Source organism: Martes martes, assembly GCF_963455335.1.
Source record: "Martes martes genome assembly, chromosome: 3".
Lineage (NCBI taxonomy): Eukaryota > Metazoa > Chordata > Mammalia > Carnivora > Mustelidae > Martes > Martes martes.
In genome coordinates, this window is record NC_137890.1 from 182,977,127 (window position 1) to 182,997,381 (window position 20,255).

Consider the following 20,255-nt stretch of genomic DNA (forward strand, 5'->3'; position numbering starts at 1 on the left):
TACACTATACTGTAGTCCATTAGGTGTGTGATAGCATTATATCTTTAAAAATGTACATAACTTGGGCGCCTGGGTGGCTCAGTAGGTTAAAGCCTCTGCCTTCAGCTCAGATCATGATCCCGGGGTCCTGGGATCGAGCCCCACATCAGGCTCTCTGCTCAGCAGGGAGCCTGCTTCCTCCTCTCTCTGCCTGCCTCTCTGCCTACTTGTGATCTCTGTCTGTCAAATAAATAAATAAAATCTTTAAAAAAATGTATATAACTTAATTTAAAAAATACTTTATTGCTAAAAAATACCAAATATCATATGAGCTTTCAAGCATTATAATAAATGATCACAAATCACAAGTAAACTAATAAGAAGCCTGAAATATTGTGAGAATTATTAAAATGTAACACAGAAACACAAAGTGAGCAAATTCTGTTAGAAAAATGGCACTAATACATTTGCTTAACACAAGATTGTCACAAACTTTCAATTTGTTAAAAAATGCAGTATCTGGGAAGTACAATAAAGCAAAACACAATGAGGCATGCCTGTACATTTTAATTGTCCATATACTTAACATATTTTTGTCTATTTATCCCTTCTTGAGGGTATCATCCCTGCCCCAACTCTAATCCTTGGTGTAACTGGCAAAGTTGACACTTCCTCTGTGGCTACAAGGATAACTACATAATTTGATATAAGAATATTAAGAGAAGTCCTTATTCTTTTATATCAAGAGCCAGCAGTGATCTAAGAGAGAATAAATAAGAAAACCAACACAGAGGAAGAAAGATATGGAGAGATAGTGAATTGGTCACATTGAGTCCCTGGAATCGGATCTTCTAGTTATATTAGCCAATTAATTTCTTTTTTTAATGAAGTATTTTATTTCTAAATAAATATATTTTATATTTTTTGTTATAATCCAAAATGATATTATTTATTTTTTGCATAAAATTTTCCAGCTTTGGCCAATAAGAATTCTCTCAGTATGTCCTGTGTCTCTTTGACATGCCTCCTTCCTTTTATTTTTTTGAGTACTTTCCTACTTTTTGTCTATAAGATATTCCAGGTTTGTCTTATAATTTTCTTGCCCCAGCCCTAGAATCAATCATTTCTACAAGGAGCCCTGGTTTTTACTGGAGAATGACATTTTGAAACCAGGCTCTGGGAATTGGGTGTATTGTTGCTATTATGTCTGGGCCTTTTCAGCAGACAGTTAAATAACATATGTGTGTATACAAACCCATGTATAAACATATATCTATACTTGTTTCTGTATATATCTGTCTCTCTATATATTTTGTTAATTATAAGTTTATACTGATATCTCTGAATCGGTTCCAATATCACTGAGTTTATCCTAACCCTCTTTTCTTGCTTGTATCTAATGGAACTTCTCTTTCCCACAGTGAGAAACCTGGTTGTCATTATCCATTATTCATTTATTTATTTATTCCACCCCAGTATAAATGCAAAGCAGTGTCAGAATTACTAAATTATGCTACACTCATGAAGTACAAACTTAACCTACTAGCACACATTGTTTATGTACAGTTTACTTTGTCTTTAGTCTTATAATTTCCAGTCAAAACATTACTTTCCAAAGTTACTGAAGTCACTCCCTTTTTTCTCCTACCCCTTTCAGTGTAGTTATATATCTTACATTTGTAATAAATACAGGTGGATTAATTTGTCAATGTCTACATTATTTCTGCCCTACCGACATTCTGTTTTTTATTGTCTTAGTTTTAGTTTACACTCATTAGTGTTCATTCTTTGTGAAGCACAGAACAACTGATTTTGGCAAATGGATAATCATGTGTTTTAATTATTTAAAATTTAAAAAAAATCATTGTCTACTGAAGTTTTCCCATTCCATTTAAGTGAGTTTTGCAAAGACTTCCCTATATACCACTGGCACTTTCCCAGACTGCTTATTACGATCAGCTAATCATCTGTACCTTAATTTGTCATTTAATAACACACTGCTTGTACAACCTATATATCAATTTCATTATTTTAAGTGGCATAATGTTTTTATTTTAATAATAACAATAACCAGTTTTTTTTAATTAAAGTATAATTAACATACAATGTTATAGTAGTCTCAGATGTACAACATATTGATTCAACAATTCTATACGTTATTCAGTGTTCATTAAGTGTGTGGTCATCATCTATCACCACATGATGCCATGGCAATACCTTTAACTCTGTTTCCCATGCTGCTCCCCGCTCTCTCCATGATTACTTATTTTGCAACTGGAAATTTTGTACATCCTAGTCTTATCTAGTGCCTCTCTTCTGGCACCCACGAGTTCTCCATATTTAAGAGTCTGGTTTTCTTTTTTTGTTTGTTTATTTTGTTTTTTATATTCCATAATTCATTCTTTTTGTAATAATACCCAGTACTTTCATTGCAAGTTCTTATAATAGTATCTTAATGCATTAACTCATTTAATCTCCATAACAGTCCCATGAAATAGATATTTTTTACTTTATTTTTTATGAGGGAAATTCAGTCATAGAGCACCTAACTGATCTGTCTGAGGACAATCAAGGGGTAAGCCTGAGTCTTGAACTGAGGCAGACTGGCTCTGAAGTCTGTGCTGCAAACAACTAAATTCTGCTGCCTCTTATTGTAAGCCTGTACAAAAATTATTTAATCAATGTCCTATTAAGAATTTCCTTTGGGGGGGAAAAACAATGCTCTTCATAGTTTTTTGTAAATTTCAAGCTTTTATGTTTTCCCATCCCCAGCTCTTTTTTTTTTTAAATTAAAATTATACCTACACAGTACCCCCCAAAAATCAGTCTGTGCAGAAGGGTATAAAATGAAAAGAAAAATGTAACCTTCTCCACCCATAGCTACATTATCAGCTTCATTTACCCAAGACAACTACTTTTAACAGTTTGTTTGTAGTTCTTCTAGTAAGTTTTATTATAGTTTTAAATTATGTAGTTCAAATTCTATTTGATTTACCAACTAATCAACTTCAGGTAGAAGTTGTTGTGTTGATGTTGATGTCACACTCTGAAAGATGATTTAGAGCATTTATAATATTTTAAACCTTCCTTCTACAACTTTTATTCCCAGTTTTATTAATACTAGTTTTTATTTTTCTAATGGCCATTTGTAAGGCTCCGATTAATATGTTTAAAATATTTCTTGACATGTAAACCAATAGGCATTATCTACTAACTTCCTACTATGAAATATGAAAAGGTTTTTTAAAAAGTTTCATTTTCCTATCTCTTCCATTTTCCTTTTGTTGTTGTTATTCCTATAGTATCATTTCTTTGTTAAAGTTTCTAATACCTTCTGTTATATGGCTTTAGTTAAATCTCCCATGCTTTGTTTACAGGTTGAGTCTATTTTAAACCTAAGAAAAGTTAATTTATAACTGTTATAATATATATTATATATCATATTATTATAATTTAAATATAAATCTCTGCTGGAACAAATAATGTATGTGATAGGTCCATGAAAAGTAAATGTCCAAATTGTGCTTCTAATAAAGATGGAGCCAGCAGAGATATGATTTATCTTTCTTCATTAAACAGTAATATAACCAGAAAAAAATTATGGAAAAGCTGTTTTTAGACATCGGGAAGATGACAGTATGGGACTGTGATTTCTTAGAAAAAAGCACAAAGTAAACCCTATAGTTGCACCAGTTTTCTGCACAGCAGCACCAAGAGGGAGAACCAAAACAGAGTTTGGAGGTCTCACTGAATTGAAGAGATGGAGATTAGAGTTTGGTGGGCAGAGGCAGAATTTTTGGCATAGAGTACCAGAAGGGAAGGAAATGTGGAGCAAGAAATCTCCAGATAACTGTGAAGGAGGTCCCGTTCAGTCTTTGAGATTAATCTGAGTAGTTAAATACTGGAGGCAAGAAAAAGAAAGGAGTGGGTAGAACATTCTAGGAATTCACTGAAAAGGAGTGGGTAGAACATTCTAGGAATTCACATAGCTAGAAATAAACCATTTGCCTATATGCCAGAGAGGAAAGATTCATAACACATGTGACAGCAAATAGAAGGCCATCATCTTAGTAGAGAGACCAAGTCAGCCCTACATTAAAGGCTTTTGGAAAATGCCCCCCTCACCGCCAATAAAGCTTAAAAGCAAACTTCAAAGGAGCCTATTTCCAAGTATCTCCGTATGTACCAAAATAAATCAAATACTAGATTAAGGAAGAAAGCAAAATCTAGTAACCCCAAAATGCAAAATTTATCCTTCTAAGCATCCAATTAGAAATTACAGATATTCAAAAAAAAGCAAGAAAATATGACTCATAATACAGGGGGAAATCAGTCAATAGGAATAGACCTAGAAATGACAGAGAAGATGGAAGAAACAGAAAAGGAGGTTAAAAGAGCTATTACAAATATATTCTATGTATTCAAAATGGTACAATAAACATAAACCTAATGAGGGGAAACATGGAAGGTACAGAGAGACAAAACGGAATTTTTAGAGATGAAAAAGGATGTAACAGCACATTAGATGCTGCAAAAGATCGATGAACCTGAAGACATAGAAATTACACAAAACACAACGAGAAAAAGGATTTTTTTAAAAGTAGAGCATCTGTAACTTTTATGAAAATATCAAGTGGTAAAATGAACATGTAATTGGAGACTTATAGGGAAGGGAAACTAAAAAATGTATTTGAAGAAATAATAGTCAAAAGTTTTTCATATTTTATGAAAACTGTAAACTCACAGATCCAAGAAACTCAATGAACTCAAAGAGAATAGACCTTTAAAAAAATTCTCAGACATATCATAATCACATTGCTGAGAATCAGTGGTAAAGAGAAGACCTTACGGGGAGTGGAAAGGAAGGCACATTTATAATAGAGGAAGAGGTAGAAAAACAACAGACTTTTTGTTAGAGACTATGTAAGGCAGAAGACTATGGAATGTCACCTTTAATAGAAGGAAAAGCATCACCAACCTAGAATTCTTTAATCAGTTATAACATTTTTCAAAACAGAAATTAAAATATCCTTTCAGCAAACAAAAGCTGAGAGAATTCATTGCAAGAAGACTCCCATCATAAGAAATGTTAAAGGAAAGTGATATTAAAAACAAAAACAAAAACAAAAACAAAAACGGTGGAATAAACAGCTCCAAGTTCTTGTTCCTTTGAAAAATACTGAAAAAGTATCTAGACGCTGTCTGAACCAGCTTCATAGGAGCTCTGGAAGACAAAGTCTTTGGCCCCAAGCAAATACCCAGTGAGGAAAAAGCCATCTTCAAAATGGTATGAAATTTCATGGCATTTTTACTCTTGCTCTATTCCCTCATCGGATGGCAGTGCTCTTGGTCTTGAGCAGTGGCAGCCCAGTTCCCAGTTACCTTCATTGGACTAGATAGAGCATAGGGAGACCTTATGTGCAAATCATTGTGTATGTATGTTTTAACCTTGCTGGGTGGATATGTGAAAGACTGACCAGTTGATTTCTATCATAGGTAGGCAGATGATTAGGTTCCTGTCAGCTGAGTTTGCCTCTATTTTAAGATACTCCCTCATAAAATTCTTCCAACAACTTCCAGTTATATGTAGTTGGCCAGAAACTTGTCACGTAGTTACTCTTATAGTTACAAGGGTAACTCTTCAACGGAGGCTGGAAAATGTACCTTTTTTTTAAAATTTTTTAATTTTTAAAGCAGGGAACATTTCTACCTAAGTGCTAAAAAAAATTATGTTCTTGAAATAATGTATATTGTGGGAAGGCAATTATTAGTCTCTGTCACAGAAAACAAGAGACGAGTTAGGAGACTGTTTGGAAAGAGATGATAGTGGCTTGTGCTACAGTGGTAGTGTGGTAATGGTAGTGGGGTTGTGGGTGAGATGTAACTGATATATTTTGAAGGCAGCAACCAGAATTATTAATGCTGGATTAGATATGGTAAAGAGAAGGAGAGAAATAAAGAGTGATACTTGGGTTACTAGCTAGTAGATGGTAGCACCAATAATTGAGATGAGAATAAAGAGAGAAAGGCCAAGGTTTTGTGGGGCTTTGGAAGGAGGGAGGGGAGAAGCATTAGTAATCCAGAATTTTCTTTTGTGATATGTTAAATTTGGGATGCCTATTGTGTAGCTAAGTGGAAATCAATAACTTTTTTAATTTCTCAAGATTCTATTTAGAATCTTTTCCAAGGGTCACCCTCTCCTCACATTCCTCAGAAATATCTCTATTTATTCTAAAGTTTTCTGTTTGCTTTTACTCATTCTTCATTTGCATGTATTGATTTTCCTCATATATTTGATAAATTTTGTTGGCTCATTTTATATTTGCGAATGAAGAAATATGTTGATTGTATAGGTATGCTCTGTGAGACAGGCAGGCTTCCCGGGAGTGTATATGGCAATGGAAGAGAGTAGGCAGGATGGCTGGGGACCCAACAACATTTCCAAAGAACCCATGTGTTTCTCTCCTGATGGAATTTTCTTTTTAAACCCCTGCTGTTATCTGATGTGGAAATGTCAGTGACAGCAAGCTCTATTCTGCTTCCCTATCAAGGCTCAAAATTCACAGGATCTCCACCTGGACAGATGGCACATTTTCTTTAGAAAGCAATTTTTTGCTTTCTAAATGAGGTACTGTATAGTACATCATTAGTTATTTTTTTTTAATTTTATTTATTTATTTGACAGAGAGAGAGAAAGAGATCACAAGGAGGCAGAGAGAGAGAGGGGGAAGCAGGCTCCCTGCTGAGCAGAGAGCCCAATGCGGGGCTTGATGTGGGGCTCAATCCCAGGACCCTGGGATCATGACCCAAGCCGAAAGCAGATGCTTTAACCCACTGAGCCACCCAGGCACCCCACATCATTAGTTTTTGATGTAGTGTTCAATGATTCATTAGTTATGTATAACACTCAGCACTCATCATGACGTGTGAGCTCCTTAATACCCATCACCCTGTTACTCCCTCCCCTCTGAAACCTTCAGTTTGTTTCCCAGTGTCCCTAGTATCTCATAGTTCATTTCCCTCTCTGATTTCTGCCCCCTTCAGATTTCCATCCCTTTGCCTATGGTCCTCCGTGCTATTGCTTATATTCCACATATGAGTGAAACCATAAAATTGTCTTTATGGTTTATGAAGCCATAAAATTGGCTTACTTCATTTAGCATAATCCCCTCAGGGTTTTTTGGGTTTTTTTTTAATCTTTTGTGTGTCTGACTGGGAAAGACAACAGCATGTGCTCTGTGGGCTGAGAAAGAGAAGATCCAGCTGTTCCAAACGTAGCTCTCTAATTAATAACTATGACAACTGTACCATCATCTGATTCTCTTTGTATACATTGTCCTTCAATTTTTTTGCTTCTCAGACCCACCTGATTTCTGTAGTTCAAGGCTCTAATTTTCTTGATGCGAGTGTCCATTCAATCAGTCTCATCTGCTTTCATATTTTCTGAATTTTCTCAACTTTCTAAATCCTGGTGTCTCACCTTATTGATTACCAGTATTGCCATAGAACTTTTCTTTTTGAAATATTGTTTTCTGTAATTTACTAGAACCTTGGGAAGTGGGAAAGAAGAGAGCCCCATGTTTAGTCCATCATCCTGAAGCTCCTATATTGGTTTGTTTTATTGTTCTTTTCTAGCTTCATGAGAAGAATGCCTAAAGCATTTCTCCTCAGTATAAATGTACAAGAGTTTTTTATTCACAAAGTGTTCCATGTTCATTTAAATAATAATACAGAGTTAAACAATAAAAGTTAATAGTGTCCTGTTTCCTCTCCTCTAGAGATGTTAGCATTTTATGCCTTTCACACATTCTTTCAAGCTTATCTTAGGGAGGAATTTTTTTTTTCTTTTGTGTTTTTTACAAAAAAGAGCTCATGTGGATTTTTTTGTTGCTTTGGTTTTTTACTGTTCTTCTACTTCCCATATATATTTCATTTATTTTTAATTTTTATACTCTATTTATTTAAAGTAATGACATTTCAAATGTTAGAGTTCAAATTGTTTTTTAGGGGAAATTCAGGCAAAGAAAAATCAAGCAAAAGAACTGATGTGGAAAAGTCTGAGATGTATTTCAAGAACTCAAAGTTAGACACAGTTTGTCTGAAGGAGAGAAACTAATGGGGAAGACTGAGAAACTCATAGAAATAATTTAGTCAATGTGTTAGGGCAATGAATAGCAGCAAAAATGGGAAGCTGCTGAAAATTTAAGAAAAGTCATGTTTTTAACTGCTTAATATTAATGTACACTTAAAACCAAAAGTATTACTTATGGAAAGATCATTCATTGCACTGTTATTTTAATTAATTTGATATATAATGAACCTTCTGCTGTCTACAGGAGAGAGTATATTTGAAAGTAGCTTGTAGTACTATGTACGCTCAAAGAGATGGTGTCAAATTTGGTCTAGATGAGTGGGCAGTGTGCATGCACATTATGATGCTTCCAAAGCATCATTCTTAGTCACTGCAGTCTTGACTGTGTAGCAAAAGGAATATCAGATGAAAATTTAGGACACTTAGGATTTAGACTACTAATCATCTGATTAACTTGGGACAACAAACTTGAACTTCAGATTCTTGTATGAAACAAGGAGTAGGATTGGATTATCTTTACAGCACCTTTCGTCTCCAAAAATTCAGTGGTTCTCTGATTCTATAATTGTTCCTATACACCTTAATCTAGCACCAAGTGTTTCCTTAGGCAGTGTTAAGTACCCATTTAGCAATTACAGGTTAAGGAATTATTGAAAATGCTTTCTAGCCCAATACAATATCAAATGCCATTTTTTTTCCTAGGGGTAGGAGAGGGGCAGAGGGACAGGAAGAGAGAGTCCTAAGCAGGCTCCACACTCAGCACATGAACCCAATGCAGGACTTGATTTCACAACCCTGAGATCATGACCTGAGCCAAAAATCAAGAGTCAGACGCTTAACCATCTGAGCCACCCAGGGGCCCCTCAAATGTCATTTATTATCCAAAGCATTTTACAACCTTTTCAAACGAGGTTATATTAATTCTGACAATTCCAATTCTTCTTTACTTTTGTTTCTGCTTGAAGTTCCTGTGCACTGTTTTGATTTTATAAATTCAACAGTGTGAAAATTATAGTATCAAGGAAGCTAAGGTTATACGTGTAAATATATATGTATAGATTTCTTTTATAATTGGCAAAATAAATTATAGTAGCTATGAGAAAAATATTTAGGTTTTAAGTTTTTTATGTCTTTAATAACTATTGAAAGAATACAATTACCTTGGGAAATATCCTTGTATTACAAGCAGTCTAAAATTAAAACTTCTTCTTTTATAAGGTGATTTTTTCACCAAAGGAAAACATTATACCATATTTCAGACCAGAATATATAGAATCCAAACCAAAATATCAGGTGAGTCCTGAATTATCCTATCCCAATACCAATTATATTTAAATACTAGACTTCTCTAATACTTTATATAATTCAGTGGTTCCTAAACCAGACTACCCATTAGAAACATGTGGCTGTCTTTGAAAAAATACATGTTCTCAGATTCTACCTCTGACCTGATGAATCTCAATCTGGAAATGGAGCCTGGGAATCTGTATTTCTCAGAAGAACCCAGGGAATTCTTATACTGTCATCTGGATATCAACTAACACTTGAAAAACAGATGTAATAAAATGTATCCACTGCAATGAATAAGTTGAAATAAACCGAAATACTAGGCTGATATTTCACATTTTCCCCTTTTCAGCTGCTTAATATAGAGGTTGTATGAACAAATATAAGAATATGTTTGAAACATTTGAATAACAGACTTTACCTCAAAGGCTATTTCAGTTATAGACTATCTTGATCCCAGAGCTACAAAACTGCCCATGGATATTACACTGAAATTTCACTATAATCCAGAACTTTTTTGTACTGCTCTCTCATAACCATTATAAGGCATGTATGGTATTCCTCAAAAAGTAAGATTCTACTGTGACATGCTAAGTAGTGGGTGGAACTTATTGTCATTGTTGAAATTCCCAGACTTAAAAGCAGAAGATACATGCTCCCAAGTTAGTCTTTAGAAACTATTTGTGATACTTCTAATGGGATATCTACTACTTGCTTTGCATTTTAATTTTTTCTTGTATTGTCACTAAAATGGTAAATATTTATAGGATAGGACTTAGATCCTAATGTTAGCCATTGTCTAAGTAAGTGTAGCTAACACTGGAAATTAAGTTCTTTAAAAAAAAAAAAACAACTATGTAGGAATGCTGTTTAAGTATTTTAAATATTCTAGGTTACGAAAAGCTCTTGGACACAAAATAGTATCAGAATTAAGAATTCTAAAATTTTGCATTAACATTTTCATCATTCCAATTTCAAGTATTTTAAAATAATTAAAGTCAGTTTTCTCTTTGTAGAAGGTGGGTGAATGAATAGATAATTTGACAGATTGCTCAAAGAAAATTAACTAGAAAATTTATTATAAATTCAAATAAATACTATGGAATTTCTTACCTTTTGTTTTTAATATTACAGTTCCAGAAATTCAACCTTAAGAATGGTTTTGATCCTTTTCTAAGGAATATAAACAACAAAACATCAGTCAGTAAAAGGAAAGACCAAGATATGCCCAAATATAGAAACACTTCAAGTGCAGAGATTATAGAGCATGAAGACCAAGATCCTCCTTACCCAACATACTCAAAAACTGCAAGACCTACTGATAAAACCTGGCCCTGTGATCCTAGTATCACCACAGTAAAGACTTTAGACACCAAGACTAAGTTAAAGTCAGCCTGTGATCCTGATTTCATCACAGTAAAGGCTTTAGACACTAAGAATAATTTAGCCCGTGATCCTAATACGACCACAATAAAGACTTTAGATACTAAGAATAAGTTAAAAGAAAGACTACCAAATGTATCTCTACCTAATTTTGAAGGAGAATCATCAGTGACTGGAAATGTGAATACACATTGCCTCTCAAAATCATTAAGCCTTACTCCCCACCTAGAAAATTTAAAACAATCAATGGTGCTCAAGTCAATTTTAAGTAAAAATCTGCAAGACCTAGCAGATAAATTATTTTCTAAACCAGAGATTCCTATGGACACTGAAGCAAGAAAGAAAAGTCATAGTTCTCCACTTCTGAGTATTCATGATGAATCACAAAGTAGTTTGGAAAGTAAAGTATTTGAAAAAGTCCAAGATTCAAATATCTGTCTTCCAGAAAAAGACATGGTACATTCCAAGTCTCTTTTAAGAGAACTAACTAAAGATATTCTTGCAGATTATCTTGAAAGTGGACCATCACTTGAAGATGGACCAAGAAATTCTCCAGAGGTAGAAAGAGCGCTTGTTTCACCTCCAGGTGATAAACACCTGGAGGCTGATGAGATCAATTTTCCAGTTACAAAAAATAATCCCCAGAAGAAGCATTCAAAAATTGAAGTGTCTAGATCCAAACCAGGTGTAAGTGACATTGCACATGATTATGTTATAAAGCAAATATTCACAGCACCTATCTTCTCAGAGTTGGAAGTAGGAGAGAAAGAATCGAGTGAGACACCAGTAAATTTGCAGAATCAATTATCCACAGCTTGGGAGAGTTTATCTTCAAATATTCTACTTCATTATGAAGAAAACGATGAAATAGAATTGCCACAGGCCAAATCTGTCATAAGCCAGATAATACAAGCATTTCCTGTAGATACTCTTTTAGAATCTGGGATAATCAAAGTGATAGAGTTAGATAAAGAATATCAGAAGGGTTCTGTGCAGGATACAGAGACAGTCTTTGCTGAAGAAGAGCCAAAGTATTCCACAGAGGATTATTCAGAAACCCATAGAGGAACAGAATCTCTTTCAGAGAAGAATACACTCCTCATTCCCAAAGAAACCACTTCTTTTAATAGCAATGAATATATGGATGCAGGCCAAAATATATCCCTACAAGATTCAAAATATCAGTCAACACCAGATAAAAAAACAGATATGCTAAATAACAGTCAGAGGTTGAATAGAAAAGAAAATGATCTAAATTCTGCTTTAGAAAATTTAAGTAACTCATTAATGGGTAAACTTAATGACTCAGATGTAATAATGTTAAAATCCTTTTTAAAACATATGTTTAATATTTTTTTGAAATATAATCAATCTGAAAGAAGTCAACCAGAGAAAGAATTAGAAAGACTAATTCAGCATCCTTTTCCAAATAATACAGAAGACCTGGAAGAAATTAGAGAGAATTTTGATAAAACAGATAAATTAGACAGAAAACCTATGTTGAGTCCAAAGCTGTGTGTATTTCTAGAAGAACTCTCGGAGTCAGAAATTAAAAATTTAAAATCTGAACTAAGTAAACATATCCAACATTACCTTGTAGAAAGACTTTCAGAATCTGGACACATCACCAAAGAAGACTTGCCAAAAATCTACCAAAATCTGTATTTGATGAATGAGAAAGTGGAACCAAAAGGGCAAAATATTTTTCTGGAAAAATATTCAGAAACTGTAAAAGAAATCATGTCTTTCGTAAATAATTTTAATCATCATTTCATAGATAAACATTTGGAAATAAAGCTAAGATCTTTCTTAAATGAAATTCTCCAAAACTATTTCCTAAAAAACCTTTCAGAAAGCAGTTTATTTAGAGAGACAGAATCTGAGACTATCCACTCAAACATGTCTTCTCTAAGAACTAAAAGTGCCTCCATATCGTTTCATGAGTTAGAACAAGATATTTCAAGGGGGAGTTTTGGGAAAAGACTTGACTTAAACATGAAATACCCTTTAAATAAATCTCTACAAAACTACCTTACAGGTTTATCAGAAAATGAACTATTAAATCTAAAAGCTGATTTAAGCAAACACTTCCAGAGCCTTTTTATAGAAAGACTTTCAAAATCAGGACTAATCACAGAAAGGCAATTAGAGGGGCTCAACCAGCGTATAAATTTGATCAATTCTAGTTCCATACCATTAAAATGTATAAAGCCAGATTTATCTTCTAGAAATGAAAACCAATTTATGGAGGAGAATTCAGAAAAGCCAAATAAATATTCAAAAACTGTTCAAAAAACTACTCTACAAAAAGTTCCTGAGGGGAGACTTGTAGAAACAGAACTAACCAGAAAGAAAGAAAAGGAATATTTTTCCTTACAGAATATTAAGGAAAATCCATCAATAATTGAGGAACAGAAAAGATACTATCCTAAAGAAGGAGCCAAACCCCTGAGATTAATTAAAGTACAACCTTCTTTCATCAGAAATACCCAAGTGATTCCATTAAATAAATCATCAGAAAGACTGACAGATATAGTGCTTAAGAAACAAAGGAAAGAACATGGTTTCATGCAGCTTCCTCGAGCAGAAAATTATTATTTTAAAACAGAAATTCAAGACTCACATGGTTGGAGTGGTAAATCAAAAGCAACTCAGTCAAATATTTGCCTTGAAAGGACACTAAAAATGAAGTCCCTTGAAAAAAGGGAGCATAATCTCTATAAACTGATGGCACAGGAAAACCCGGAAGCAGTACTGTCTCCGTATCCAAGAATTCCTAATTACGAAATGCCAAGTGAAAATGAAGAATATATCTACAAATACACTTTTCCTTCCAGGCAGAATAACATTTTAAGTTATTTCAGTTTAGAGGTTGGGGAGAAATCAAAGCTAGAAGACCAGTATATTCAGAGGTTGAAAGGAAATAATAATAATAATAAAAAACATCTGGTAACATTGGCACAATACAAAAAAATACATACTCTTTCTGTACGGACAAATGGAATTTGTAATGAAAAACATGCCAAGTTCCCTGAATCACAGTCGTTTAAATACAAAGGTGTGGAAGCTGAGAAACACTCAAAACCATCCCTCTTCCCAGAAGTATTAAAGAGAGAAAATCTAAAGCCCAAGGTCCGAAAAGAAAGAGACCATGGCAACAAACAGAAGAAGTCCTTCAGCAAGATGGTTAAGATACTACCAGCCACACTGCCCTCCACGAGAATTCTAAGGAAATCTGTTCCAAGGACATTGCTTCACTGGACCGCGAGAAGAACTATACATGTAATACTGTCTTTCTAAATCTTCTCCTTTTGCATTAGGCAAAGTTTGTCAATCATCTACTTTAGGGTGTGTATGTCTGTATGCAAGTATGTGTGTAGCCTTCGTGGTCCCAAGATACACAGACTGTCAAACTTAAAAGAATTCCTTTGACATTCAAATTCACCTCACCCAGATCAAAATGAAGTCACAAAAGCAAGGGGCTGCGTTTGTATGAAACAGATAAAGGGCACTGCTTCTGGAGCATGAATCAGAAAAAGCCACCCTTTCCTCCCGGCAGACTTCGTAGAGGGCCACAGCCTAGAGCCAGAGCCCTGAGCCCTGTCCTGGAGAACTGGCTGACTCACTCCGCTATGACTCACCCCTAACCCTGGGGGCTGCTGGGCCGGCACAACCTACACAGCTCTTGGCAGGGGCTCTGTCCCACGGAAACATAACTGGGATTTTGTTTTCATGCAGATATAAGTATAAATAGTATTCTTCAGATTGCTAAATTATTTTCGTTTCAGTAAACAAAAATATTATGTGCTGGTTATCCTGATAAATATTAGGGATATGCAAAATTTATAATCTATTGGATTATGAATGGAAAAAATTTTTTTTCAAAGATTTTATTTATTTGGGGCGCCTGGGTGGCTCAGTGGGTTAAAGCCTCTGCCTTCGGCTCAGGTCATGATCCCAGGGTCCTGGGATCGAGCCCCGCATCGGGCTCTCTGCTCAGCAGGGAGCCTGCTTCCTCCTCTCTCTCTCTGCCTGCCTCTGCCTACTTGTGATCTCTGTCTGTCAAATAAATAAATAAAATCTTTAAAAAAAAAAAAAAAGATTTTATTTATTTATTTGACAGAGATCACAAGTAGGCAGAGAGGCAGGCAGAGAGAGAGGAAGGGAAGCAGGCTCCCTGCCAAGCAGAGAGCCTGATGCGGGGCTCGAGCCCAGGACCCTGGGATCATGACCTGAGCTAAAGGCAGAGGCTTTAACCCACTGAGCCACCCAGGCGCCCCATGAATGGAAAATTTTTAATTTAACTTCTCAACTCTCTTCTATTCCCATTGCCCCTCTGCTATATCATGGGCCGAGGAACTTGGGAAATTAAGCCTATTAACAGAAAACAATTAGGAAGGTAAACCCGCTACCAGACTTTATACAAACCATTTATACAAAAACTAGGAATGAAAGGGACTTATTTTACTTTTCTGGACTGCTGCTCTTCTCTGTTTGTATATATAAATAGGCACGACCCACGCCTGGGCGAACTCATAAATCCCAAAATGATATTACATTGATAATTTGATGTGCATAATCCTTTGAATGAGAAAAATAGTTCTAATTTAGAACAGTTGCTTTAAAGTTGCTTTCTGTAGTAAAGCAAATATTTAGCTTTAGTAAATAGTAAAATTAGTAGCAGGAAAAATATTATCAACTTAGCTTATACTCTCAACTTTGGATTTCTCTTTTCTATTTAAATTTGGTAGTTTAGTATTGAGTGGTGGGTGTGTGTGTACACATAAGTGTGTGTATCCACTAGGAAAAAGAGGTAGAAGATGAGTTCATAGTTTTGGGAATGGACTTTCTAAAGTTCCTTTAGACAAATTGAATCTTTAATGTCAGTTTTCCAAACAAAACAATAAATTGTGTTTATATTATATAATATGAGATCATATAGGATCTCAGAAACTTTATCTCTCCTAAGAGTAGGCAGGAGAGAGAGAGTGTTCCTTATTTTCCTCTGTCAAACCAACAGTCCCTAAATTTTCTCTCTAGTGAAGTTGAAAAAAAAAGAATTAAATGGCAGGAGGGCATTTTTCAGATCCTCAGAGAGACTCGCTCATCTGATTCTTTTCTAAAATCCAGGACTCTCCCAAAGGAGTCAAAATAGAACACAGAGAAACTGAACTGTAGGAGCATCCAGAAAAGTAACCAGTTGTGTGGGTCTCCATGCCCTCCTATTGGTACTCTAGTAATTAGTTATTTCATCTGTGAAGCAAGAATTATGTGTTACTCACCAAAGCAGCAGAAATTCCCTTAATAATGTGGCTTACCTAATTGTTCCACGTACCTAAAAGGGGAGAGGAAGAATGTTTCCTTGCCTTCTTGCATCCCAGGCAAAAATGTAAAGTAGGTACAACTTATCTTTAGACTCTTTATACATTAATTTTTGTAAATCTTTCTTTTTTTTTTAAGATTTTATTTATTTGTTTGACAGACAGGAATCACAAGTAGGCAGAGAGGCAGGCAGAGAGAGAGGGGGAGGCAGGCTCCCTGCCAAGCAGAGAGCCCAATGTGGGGCTTGATCCCAGGACCCCGGGATCATGACCTGAGCCGAAGGCAGAGGCTTTAACCCACTGAGCCACCCAGGTGCCCCTATTTTTGTAAATCTTTCTTGCTGCCCTAATTCTCAGCCCTGCACAACCTCCCCCCACCCTCCAATTCTATTAAGTCATTCCCACCTTCTTTCTAAATCAGAGTAGCTTTTTCATTTGGTGTGGTCATCTCTGCAAAGTGTTAAGGGACAAGATGCTCATACTGCAGAATAAACTAGCTTAAACTAGTTTAAGAATGACTAATAACTCCATACCCATTTTGGGGTAATTGTAGGTTATTATAGGTTTATTATAAAACAGAGCCATATTATATAAATTTGAAAAAAGAAAAGGAAAACAAAGCCCATAATCCCACCACCCTAACCCAACCATCTTCTTTAAAAATGTACTTTGGGGGGCGCCTCGGTAGCTCAGTGGGTTGGGCCTCTGCCTTCGGCTTAGGTCATGATCTCAGGGTCCTGGGATCGAGCCCCATGTCGGGCTCTCTGCTCAGTGGAGAGTCTGCTTCCTCCTCTCTCTCTCTGCCTGCCTCTCTGCCTACTTGTGATCTCTGTCTGTCAAATAAATAAATAAAATTTTTTAAAAAATGTACTTTGGTGTACATCCTTCCACTTATTTTCCTAAATGTCTTACTTCTTTACTCTCAGATTGTACATAACAATTTTTATTACTTTAATATGAATAGTATACCTCTATCCTTAGATGCCAGGCTCTCTATGAGCGTGTGAAAGTGTATTAAAGAAGATGTTTATTAACTTTAAAAGAATGAAACTTTGGGGGTGCCTGGATGGCTCAGTGGGTTAAAGCCTTTGCCTTCGGCTCAGGTCATGATCCCAGGGTCCTGGGATCGAGCCCTGCGTCAGGCTCTCTGTTCAGCGGGGAGACTGCTTCCCCCCCACCACCCCGCCTGCCTCTCTGCCTACTTGTGATCTCTGTCTGTCAAATAAATAAATAAAATCTTTAAAAAAAATGAAACTTTGGATAATATGAAGTATGATTAATGATTTATATTTAGAGTTGCAGAAAATATAATTTGGAGAATTCTAGAGTAGGCAGACTGGCTTTAGGTGTCTGACCCTTAAGGACACCTCTTCTAAGTTTTTCTGGTTTCCAGCTTCATATCTTCTATCCCTCCTAAAATAACAGATCCGTTGAAACAATAAGACTTTTTTTTTTTAAAGCATGGATATGCTATGATAGTATCAAATAGGGAGCACTGGATGTCAGAACTGAATTTGGGGACTGCCTATAAAATATTTAATGCTCTCATTCTTTGTCTTTAACTATTGATATTCTACAGTTGAGTTCTTGTAAATTTAAAATGTACTTTTAAGAAAACTAACTCACCAACCTGATCTTTTATTTTACTATTTAGGATTGTTCGGATAGATTTGAGGATATACCCGTGACTTCATTTAAGCATGCTGAGCAAGCAAAATCAAAAACAAGGCTTTTAGGAAAAAGCCCAGATGATAACCATAATCAGTTAAAACACTTTGCAAGACCGAATACTGCTCCAGAGGTTCACAAACGGCGAGAGAGCTACAACGGAAAATTAACAAGTCCTCGAATGATTTCAGCAGGCTTAGTTCACATAAATGATGCAATCCCAGATTATGAAATCCAGAAAATGAGGCAAAAAAAGAAATTAAAAGAGAATATTGAAAAGTGTTCGCTCATTTGTGATATTATACAAATGTTAAAAGTTCAGAATAATATATAAGGCCAACAGTCAATTTCTCCAGTGAACAAAATGGTTTGGAGATCTGTCCATCTGTCCTTCTGTGTGATAGACATCAACAACCAAATTTCATCTTGTTAGAACCATTTTGTTTTAATTAAAATGAAAAAGAAGCACTTTTGATATAAATGTGTTTTGTTTATGAACCTTAGGGAACAGAGCAAGAAATATATATTCAGTTCATATCAAGTTTTATTTCCCAGCTTTCCTCCCTTTTCACTATATAGCAGTATCACTCCAGTTGATAGTTCTCTGATTTCCCAAATCTTTGTTATTCTCTAAATTATTCCTGTCCACCCAGTTCTCAGGGTCTTTATTTGCCATTACTTATGTTTAGCCATTTGTTATGAATATACTCTTACTCTTCAGCTTTAGTTATACTTTAAGACTCAACAGTATGTCATTTTCTGGGCTTAGAGAACATCTCTTAATTTTAGTTTCTGATAGTACAACTTTTACAGATTTAATAGTAATTCCTGAGATACCTCCTATACTGAACACTTCGAACTTACTCAAAACACCATGAAAGGGCCTCTTGAATAGCACAAAACATAGGAAACTACATAAAATGGTAGAAACTACATAAAAATTGGCAAAATCAACAGAGGATTTAAATCAGAGACCTCCTGGGACACCTGGGTGGCTCATTCGGTTAAGTGTCCCAACTCTTGATTTCGGCTCTTGTCATAAGGGTAGGATTGTGAGATTAAGCCCTGCATTGGGATCTGTCTCCCTCTGCCATTCCTGCCCACCCCACTATCCCTCTCTTAAAAAAAAAAAAATCAGAGACTTAATTGGTTCTACCCCTATTTTTTTAAAATTCAAAATAATTAACATAGTTTTATATTAGTTTCAGGTGTATAATATAGTGACTCAACAATTGTATGCATTACTCAGTGGCCATCAAGGTAAGTGCACTCTTAATCCCCTTCACCTATTTCACCCATCCCCTGACCCACCTCCCCTCTGGCAACATTTGTTCTCTATATTTATGAGTCAGTTAATTTTTTTTGTCTCTCTTTTGTTGTTTGTTTCTTTTGTTTCTTAAATTCTGCATGAGTAAAATCATACAATATTTGTCTTTCTCTGACTGACTTTTTTCTCTTAGCATTATACCCTCTAGATCCATTCATGTTGTTGCAAATGGCAAGATTTCACTTTTTTTATGGCTGAATAATACTCCTCTGTGTGTGTATGAGTGTATCTTCTCTATCCATTCATCTATTGATGCACACTTGAGTTGCTGTCATATCTTGACTATTGTAAATGATGCTGCAATAAACATAAGGGTGCATATATCTTTTCAAATTAGTGTTTTTGTATTCTTTGGGTAAATATCCAATAATAGAATTACTGGATCACATGATAATATTTTCAATTTTTGAAAAACCTCCAAACTGTTTTCCACAGTGGCTGCACTGGTTTGCATTCCCCACAGTGCACGAAGGTTCCTTTTTCTCTACTAACACTTGTTATTTCTTGTGGTTTTTATTGTAGTCATTCTGACAGGTGTAAGGTGATTTCTCATTGTGATTTTGATTTGCAGTTCCCTAATAATGGGTGATGTTGAGCATCTTTTCATGTGTCTATCTTCTTTGGAGAAATGTCTATTCATCTCCTCTGTCCATTTTTAAGTTGGATTATTTGTTTCTTTGGGGGTTGAGTTTTATAAATTCTTTATATATATTTTGGATATTGTTTTATTACATATATCATTTGTAAATATCTTCTCACATTCAATAGGTTTTTGTTTTGCTGACGGTTTCCTTTGCTATGCAAAAACTTGTTATTTTGGTGTAGTCCCAATATTTTAATTTTGTTTATTTCCCTAGCGATAGGAAACATACTAGAAAAAATATTTCTACAGCTGGTGTCAAAGAAATTACTGCCTATGATTTCTTCCAGGAATTTGGTTTCTTACAGGTCTTACAGTTAGATATTTAATCCATTTTGAGTTTTTTTGTACTGTGTAAAAAAGTAGTCCAATTTCACTCTTTTGCATGTAGCTTTCAATTTTCTCAACCCCATTTGTTGAGGAAACAGTTTTTTTCCTCATTGGATATTCTTGCCTCTTTGTTGTAGATTAATTGACCTTAAAAGTATGGGTTTAGGGGCGCCTGGGTGGCTCAGTGGGTTAAAGCCTCTGCCTTCAGCTCGGGTCATGATCCCAGGG

General features: G+C 35.2%; 1 protein-coding gene across 1 annotated transcript in view; it reads left to right on the plus strand.

The window, feature by feature from the left end:
* Positions 1-18,006, plus strand: part of C2CD6 (C2 calcium dependent domain containing 6) — a gene marked incomplete at both ends in the record, with an annotated part of 132,295 nt that extends 114,289 nt beyond the window's left edge. The window contains 4 exon segments of the mRNA XM_080799457.1: positions 9,290-9,364; positions 10,493-14,023; positions 17,717-17,986; positions 17,989-18,006. Coding sequence (XP_080655583.1) covers positions 9,290-9,364; positions 10,493-14,023; positions 17,717-17,986; positions 17,989-18,006 — 3,894 coding nt within the window.
* Between the last annotated feature and the right edge of the window lie 2,249 nt (positions 18,007-20,255).